The sequence below is a fragment of the Sinocyclocheilus anshuiensis genome, unplaced genomic scaffold (assembly GCF_001515605.1).
Source record: "Sinocyclocheilus anshuiensis isolate Anshui unplaced genomic scaffold, SAMN03320099.WGS_v1.1 scaffold1312, whole genome shotgun sequence".
In the NCBI taxonomy this organism is placed as follows: domain Eukaryota; kingdom Metazoa; phylum Chordata; class Actinopteri; order Cypriniformes; family Cyprinidae; genus Sinocyclocheilus; species Sinocyclocheilus anshuiensis.
The window spans coordinates 10,787-19,712 of NW_015544237.1; the positions used below are offsets into that span (position 1 = coordinate 10,787).

At 34.5% G+C, this 8,926-nt stretch overlaps 1 protein-coding gene across 1 annotated transcript in view; it reads left to right on the forward strand.

The window, feature by feature from the left end:
• LOC107697568 (pleckstrin homology-like domain family B member 3) overlaps nucleotides 1-8,926 on the forward strand; it is a 25,342-nt gene that overhangs the window by 5,222 nt on the left and 11,194 nt on the right. Inside the window, exons 2-9 of the mRNA XM_016498367.1 lie at nucleotides 524-666; nucleotides 739-843; nucleotides 2,356-2,493; nucleotides 3,567-3,695; nucleotides 4,291-4,458; nucleotides 5,759-5,869; nucleotides 8,121-8,222; nucleotides 8,305-8,386. Coding sequence (XP_016353853.1) covers nucleotides 526-666; nucleotides 739-843; nucleotides 2,356-2,493; nucleotides 3,567-3,695; nucleotides 4,291-4,458; nucleotides 5,759-5,869; nucleotides 8,121-8,222; nucleotides 8,305-8,386 — 976 coding nt within the window. The 5' untranslated portion in view covers nucleotides 524-525. The remainder of the gene's footprint in view (nucleotides 1-523; nucleotides 667-738; nucleotides 844-2,355; nucleotides 2,494-3,566; nucleotides 3,696-4,290; nucleotides 4,459-5,758; nucleotides 5,870-8,120; nucleotides 8,223-8,304; nucleotides 8,387-8,926) is intronic.

Below are 8,926 nucleotides of genomic sequence, written 5' to 3' on the forward strand. Positions count from 1 at the left end.
AAAATTAGAAGAATGTGTTACGAATATATTAATAGTAATAATTTAAATATATATACAGTATTATATATATATATATATATATATATTATTTGAAATAAACTGATTTTTCTGCTTTTAAAATATACTTAAATGTTTAACTTAAATTTTTATTTTTAATTACTGCATTTAAATTGTTACTTTTATTTCTAAAATAGAAACGATGATAGTTATTATTATACTTCAGCAATAAAAGAATGTGCGTTATGAATATTTTAATTCTAATAATTTAGAATAAAATGCCATGTGTTAAGCATTTCTGTAACACGTCTCGCCTGAGAATTAACGGCTGTTATGTAAAACGTTTTGGGAGTTATTCTAATCAAGCAATGTAACATATACTGGTTACCAGTCAGGATTTCACTTTTGCGTGTTCGGTGCATGTTAGCTGGAGCTTCAGTCATTTGAGCCTTGTTAAATTACTGTAATGTGCAAGCGTCCCAGACCTCCCTCCACACTTAACTAGTCTCCGCTCCTGTGTAATCAGACATGCCCAGACACAATATGGAAACACAGAGGAGTCAATGGGATCCGCTCATGAGATCGCCGTGGATGGTGAGAGTGGAGCAGAGCCCCGCCTCCTCGGGGGCGGAGTCAGACACCGAAGGCAGCAGCACAGAGACCGAACGGGTAAATACACGCTTTCCTCTCAGAACCAGTCCCGCGGATCAGCCGCACTCATCTCTCGTTCTGTTTAACCAGCATCGAGTCAAACAGGGAGGCGGAGTCTCGCTGACATCACCGTCGATGCTGCTGCAGCAGCGAATCACGGAGCTCGACCAGCAGAGGGAGGAGCTAAAGATTGAGGTGAGTTTCCTTAACGAACACGAAACAAGACTAAAGTGAAATTAAACAAAACACCGTTATATTTTAATTTTTCATTCAGATGAGTTTACTTCACTGGTTTGCACTCTATCTGCCATGTGCCGTGTGCTGCTTTATATATATTTTTTTATATATTTTTTTACATTTTACCTTATTTGTATATTTGTATAGTTGTATTTTTATACTTAATCTGTATATCTGTATTTATGTTCTACTGTTAGTGTTATCTGTATGCACCAAGGGTCTGAGAGTAACGCAATTTCAATTCTCTGTGTGTATGTGCTGTACATGTGGAAGAATTGACAATAAAGCAGACTTGACTTGACTTGACTTGACTTTAAATCCCCCAATCAGATATTTTCTGCCCTTTGTTTAATTTTTCTTCACAATCTGGCAACCATTCACAAATAAGGTCTTACATCGGAGCAGAAAGTCTTAAATTATTAAATCAAGACACATTTACTGGAGATGCAAAATGAAAATAAGATGACAAATTGAGTTTATGCTTAAAACAAGAACAAATATCTGTCGGTTGGGTATTAAAACGTTATGTTGCTTCTCAAGTAAATGCATCTTGTGGACATTTGCACTGGAAAACTGCTGAGGAAGAACAGTGCAGTGCGATCAGAGGCACAGGTATATATATGTATATATACAGATATATTGTAAAATGAATTAAAAAGTAATTGAGATCTGTTGGAAGTTGTCTTTTCACATTTTGAGGCGTTGCAAATTTACATTTACGTTTAGACGTATTGTGTTTCATTCAAATGATTCCTCACATTTTCTTTACTTGGTCTTAAAAACAGCTTGCATTTCTGATAATATAATAAATCAGGTAATAAAGCGTGTTTATGAGTGATGCTTATAGGTGATTATAAAGCGGATAGTTCCGGTGCTTGATTCTGATTGGCTGAGCCACGTTCGAAGCTGTTGTAAATGACTCTACAAAGTAACATACACCTTTGTTTACGTTTGTCTGTTGCTCGGCAACCACTTTGTTGCAACCACAACTGATTCTGAGGAGCTACATTGTTTGGCGGAAGAATAACGTTTTTATTAATATCATTACACTTTATTTGCTTTGTTTTATTTTGTGAAATCTTACTACATATATGGAATAACCGTTTTATAAAAGCAATAAGCTCCGTGAAGCCGTGGTTTACAGTGAATTTATAACAGCTAAGGGGCGTTGTTAGGCGCTCCGCTTCGCGCGTTTTGTTTGAACAACGCCCCTTAGCTGTTATAAATTCACTGTAAACCACGGCTTCTTGGAGCTTATTGCTTGAAAGTGCAATATGTCTGATGTAATTTCTCAGTCATGATCAGTAATCATAATTTTGAGCAAAATATTGTGTTTATAAAATAAAAATAAAATTGTGATTATCAGTTTAACCATAATGCAGTGTGACTACAATGTGACTGACTAAAACTCCCAGGAGAGGTTGATTAACTATGATGAAATGTGCTGAGAAAGTGTTTGCTGGTGTGCAGCTGCAGCTGGAGGTGGCGCTGCTGCGCGGGGAGCTGCAGGCCGAAGAGGAGTGTCTGCGCAGACACACAGAGCAGCTGCAGGTGCTGCAGGAGAAGGACAGGCAGCGCAGGAGCCGGCAGCGGGCCAGCAGACAGAAGGTCTGGCTTTCATCGGTTTGTGATGTGTGATCAGAAGGGGTGTGACGGTGCACAAACATGACGGTTCAGTACAGCAGGGGGAAAAAACTAAACATAAAATTGCTTTTTTTAATATTAAACAGTGGATTACTGAACAAATTGCTCTTTTAAAAAAAATTTAATTTAATTACAATTAAAATTTTCTTAGGGATAAAAATCTACCTCGGATTCTAGTCAAGTCACCTTTATTTATATAGCGCTTTTAACAATACAGATTGTGTCAAAGTAGCTTTACAGCATTAATTAGGAAAATAGTGTGTCAATAATGCAAAATGACAATAGTAAATAATCAAGATGATAAGAGCAGGTCATTTGTAACTCTAATGAGAGCAGTCTCAGGATTCTACTCTAAACTATACATTACTATAAGATTACAATTAACAAAATTCAATGACTATTTATTTTTATATAATAATCAACACTCAAATTACAAAATTGTATGCAAACATGTAAATTGCACATAATGCAGTTTTTAAATTAACTTCTAAATTATAAAATGTCTACTTGTCGGTGAAATATTTTCATTTACACAGTGGCTGTCATAACTTGTTTCATAACAGATTTATTTAAACATACATACAACAATTAAGACATCACTAACAGGTAAAGTAAAATATAGTCTAATATTTTGCGAAATGCTCTTCTCTAGACTTAATTAATAGCGCACTAACGAGCTGTGGACACTGATGGCTTCCTGAGGAGGTTAATGAAATGCTACGTGACGTTTTGTTTGAACTGAGGTGTTTATGGGCGATCTGTTGCGCCACAACAAAGAGCGTCAAAACAGCATTTATTGTTTGAATTTCCTGAAAAAAATTGACATAATTTGAAAGATGAGACTTTGTTTCTTATCAAAAGTAACAATATATAAAACTGGAAGTTTCCATCATGCAGTGGTTAAACCAATGCTGTATTTGTTCGGTACACGTGTGAAAGTTGTCCGAAAGACCCGTACCGAAAATGTTGGGTATGAATGCGTGTAGCGTTACACCTCGAGTGATCAGTGTTTGAGCTGAAGACGTGCTGTCCTTCAGGAGCGAGTCCAGCTGGAGGAGCAGCGGCTGAAGGTGGAGGAGATGAGGAGGAGGTGTGAGGAGAAGCAGAAACAGATTCCCTCGCAGCCAGAGGACCAGCGAGAGCCGCTGCTGCTTCAGCTGCAACAGGTGCATCCCTTTATTTTCATTAGTGAGGAGTGAAACACTGTGAAGATTTTAAAACACTGACTGACCAATGACAGGAGTTTGGGGCAGGACTTACTGACCAATGACTGACGAGAGGAGTGTTGTTTTGAAGTTATCAGACATTACTTTTGCAATTACACTGCAGAGAAACAACATGCTTTTCTATCCAGATTGTTCTTTTTTAAAGCAGAGATTGGTTATTAGGGTTGATGTTATATATATATCATTCAAAATGTCAGAGTAAGAACTTTTAAAAACTTTTGTTAATCAAGGATGCTTTAAATTGATCAGAAGTGCCAGTGTAGACATTTATAATGTATGTATGCAGCCTGAGTGAGCAGAAGAGACTCAAAAACATTACAAAATCCTACCGACCCCAAACTTTTGTGTGTATACATACAGTAGAAATGTATTTACATTTTTATATTTGTTATTTTTCACAAATAAATGTATTATTTATTTTTACATTTTTAATGTTACATTGTTTATAAAATAAAATAAAAGCATGAAGATCTCTATCGAGAGATCAGCGCTGTCATCACATGACTGTAATGCGAAGCATCTGTTTGGTTCTTAGGAGAGGGATGCTCTGGAGGCCACAGTGCGAGCGTTTGAAGACATGGAGTTCCACGTTCTGGAGCTGGAGAGCGGAGTGGAAGACGAGCGAGAAGGAGAGGATGGAGAAAGTCAAACGGTCATCGAAAGAGAGATAAGCAGAGTACAGCACACGCGCAACGCATCTCAGGTGAGCTGAAAACCTGAACTGACAGTCTAGTTTAAAGGGGTCCTATTATGATTTTTTCAACTTTAGTTAGTCTGTAATGTTGCTGTTTGAGCATAAAAAAGATCTGCAAAGTTACAAAGCTCATCAATTTAACACATCCTTCCTGAAGTATTAATTTCTTTAAAAAAAAAAAAAAAAAGTGCTGACCCCAAACTTTTCAACAATAGTGAATATTGTTACAAAATATTTATATTTTAAATCAAAATCACTCGTAGGTTTCCGAAGAGCGTTTTTGAAGCCTAAAGTGGGCGGAGCCAGCTGTCGCCATCTTGGCAGCGCATCACTCCCAGATATTCGAAAATGGGCAAAGAGGCGGGAGCTGGTTGCTGAAGCCACGCCCACCTAACTCGACGGTGGTGACAGCAGCGGCAATCCACCTGTCACTCAAGTGGCCATGCCCATAATTAATTATGCAGAACTTTAAGGCTTAATATAATTTAAACGGATGAGTTATAAAAAAATTCACCCCCCTCACAGGATAAGCTTGCTTGATGACATCACTAGAATGAGTGGATCAAAGGGGAGGAGCCAAAGAGTTTGGAGAGCCACGGGATGCAGAAATGCATATATATTTTAGATATATTTATATAACATTAGAAATGTCTTTACTATCACTTTTGATTTATTTTATGCGTCCTTGCTGAAAAAAAGTCGAAAAAAATGTTGCTGACCCCAAACTTTTCAACAATAGTGAATATTGTTACAAAATATTTATATTTTAAATCAAAATCACTCGTAGGTTTCCGAAGAGCGTTTTTGAAGCCTAAAGTGGGCGGAGCCAGCTGTCGCCATCTTGGCAGCGCATCACTCCCAGATATTCGAAAATGGGCAAAGAGGCGGGAGCTGGTTGCTGAAGCCACGCCCACCTAACTCGACGGCAGTGTCAGCAGCGGCAATCCACCTGTCACTCAAGTGGCCACGCCCTTAATTATGCAGAAGTTTAAGGCTTAATATAATTTAAAAGGAGGAGTTATAAAAAAATTCACCCCCCTCATAGTTGTCATGAAGGGCAAAATTAGCTATATAGACCAAAACCACTTTTTGTACCAGGCTGTAAACATATTCTTTTCTGCTGTAAAGTTGGGCATTTTAACATGGGGAGTCTCTAGTGGCCAGTCGATGAACTGCAGTTTTAGTCACTTCCGTGTTGGTTTCACGAGAGAGAGCGGGAGGTCGTGTGAAAGCTGCTCCGGATGACAGATCTCTGAGCCGTCAGATCAGACACAGACCAGACGGAGGATCTTCTGCTCATGTCTTACAGGAACGAGTCCAGCGACTGGAGAAGCAGCTGAAGGAAATGGAGAAAGAAAAGGAGAAAGCGCTGAGCTCCCTCAGACAGGAGAGAAAGGAGCTGCTGCACAGCTCTCAGAGGGTATCATTACTGTATCTCAGTATTTATCAATACTTTGCATTTTTTTGCATTTTCATTTTTTTTCTATTTCAATTTTAAAGTTGAGTAGGGTTGTAACGGAGATTTTCACGGTATGATAATCTTCTCAGAAAATATCACGGTATATATTAAACAATAATTCTTATCAGTAACTATGACTCTTAAAAGAACAAGAACAAGTTATTTGAGTGAACAAATCCTTTATTACAACAAACTTGAAACCATTTTAATGAAAGTATTGAAGTCTCCCTTATAATAAAAATCAATAAAAATCACTTTCACTATATCACACTTTAACATTTTCATTAATGTTTTAAAATGTTTTTAAATTAAAATTTACAACAACTTTTATTTTTGGCAAAGTTAAAACATGGACAAACATGATGTTCCTTGAAAACAATGTTTAAATAAATTATTTTATCATAAAGAATATTATTATTGTTGTTATTATAACTTTGAAGTACATTGTACAATGCTAATATATTTCTTTCATAATTTCAAATTAAATCAATTGTTTTTGTCTATTTATTTTATTTTAATTGTAGTATTTTAAATAAAATTTTGCCTAACTGAAATAAAAACAAGTTTAGGTTTTCTTTATTTTTATTTCTGTTAATGTTCAATTTATTCCAATAAGCATAAATGTTTTTTTTTAGCATTTTTAGTTTTAGTTAACGACCAAATAAAATAAAATAAAATAATATTTAAATAATAAATACAGTAATATTTTAAATAAAATAACCTGTTGAGTTTATTTTAGTATCATTACTGTACTCTCTTAGTATTTATTAATATTTTGCATTAGTTTTTTTTTAAGTTGAGTAATTTTGTTGTATGTTTTTGTCATTTTTATTAGTGTCTATTTATTTTATTTTTAGTATTTTAAATAAAATTTTGCCTAACTGAAATAAAAACAAGTTTAAGTTTCTTTATTTTATTTCTGTTAATGTTCAATTTATTCCAATAAGCGTAAATGTTTTTTTTTTTTTTAGCATTTTTAGTTTTAGTTAACGACCAAATAAAATAATATTTAAATAATAAATACAATAATATTTAAAATAAAATAACCTGTTGAGTTTATTTTAGTATCATTACTGTACTCTCTTAGTATTTATGACTATTTTGCATTAGTTTTTTTATTTATTTATTTTTAAAGTTGAGTAATTTTGTTGTTTGGATTAGTCGTTTTTATTAGTGTCTATTTAGTTTTTTATTTTTATTTTAGTACTTAATAATTACTCACAAATCGCTGAAAATCACTCAAAAGCGCTATTCTGAAGAGACATAGAAAGTTCCTGAAATGCATAATTCCTCTCTGAGTTTTATGATTACAAACTGAACAATTGTCTTGTAAGATGATGAACTTTTGCCCAGACTTTTTTGTCAACCAAACCTGTTAATGTTAAAAGTTAATATTTCAATAATTTAGCAACACATTTGCATGTTCACGGTTCTCTGATGTCTGTTAATGGTCATAATACATGCAGATAAACTATTAAAATATTTAATATATAATATATAACTGACGATATTTAATATTTTAAAATATTTAACAATATTTATGTATTTAAAAATATTTAATCTTAAAATATATTTAATTATTTAATCTTAAAATCTATTTAAAATATTAAATCTTTTTTTAAGTGTTTTATTTTGGTTGTTTTTAGTTTATAAGTAATTTTTATGATTTAATTAATTATTAGCAACAGTGGCTGAAGTGAGAGAATGTCATTAAAAATATACAAGGACCCAAAAATATCACTATAAATAATTTAATCTAATTTTGCTTTTGTTCCAGAAATGAATGATTCCTTGTTGAGGATAGAATTATTTTGGAATCATTACTATACTATGTTGGTATTTATTAATATTTTTCATTAGTTTATATTTTATTTTACATTTAAATTTTAGTTAAAATTTAGCAATTTTTTTATTAGAATTTTTATTGATTTATTTTTTAAGAATTAAAAAAAAAAAGTTTTTTACCCAGTATTTGTGTGTTATGTATTTTTATGCTCATCACATTTACAATAGCAACAGTTCACTTGATGCCTATGTAGACAGCATGGCACTAGTGCACTAGTTTTTGGAAGAGAGCCTCGTTTATTGTAATCATTTATGTTTTGGTTTTTATTATAATAATTGCATTTAATATTGTAGTTCTCTTTGTTTAGCTAATATCATTGCTCAGGATGTGTCACTCACTAAACATCGAGGACATTTGCCTTTGAAGGTTTTGAAAGAGAAGAAGCCGCTCACTGATTGGTCCAACATCACTGGCTCCACCCCCTGCGTGATGTCACTCAGCCCTCTGACCATTCACAAGGCAGCGCAGGTACAGTGTGAGCGTGCATGCCAGGGTTTGACTGCAGTGAGTGATGAGTTTGAGTGCATTGACTGTGTTCATCTTCATGTAGGAATCACTGAAGGACGGATCCAGTTTGCCTCGCAGACGCAGCTCGCACAAGAAGAACACAGACAGACCGCTCTCTGCACAAGGTGAGCAAGCCAGACAGGTGAAACGGCATTCACTAGGACACAAATACCTGCTGAAATGTGGTTTAACTGGCGTCAGACTGTAAGTAGGTCAAACAGAAACACAATTGTGCAGAACAAGCAAACAGCCAAAGGTCCTGCTGATCATCAGCTCTGATTTGGATCGAGGTGTGTCCGTGTTACTGGAAAAGCCAGTGGAGCCGCTGCGACTGCTGTTGAGACACACAGCTGTGCTTTTGTTCCTGACAGTCATTTATCTCACCAGGAAATCAATCAAAGACTATCTGTAACGGCGTTATTTTAGATACTGTTACGGTTTTTATTTCTATTTTGATTTAGTTTGTATTTTTCTATTTCTGTTTTCATTTTAGTTAGTTTTGCCATTTTTAGTATTATTTTATATATTATTATATTTTATTCTTATATAATATATATTTATTTATATATAATATTTATATTATAAATATAATGTGTGTGTGTGTGAGTGTGTGTGTGTGAGTTTGTGTGTGTGTGTGTGTGAGAGAGAGAGAGAGTGTGTGTGTG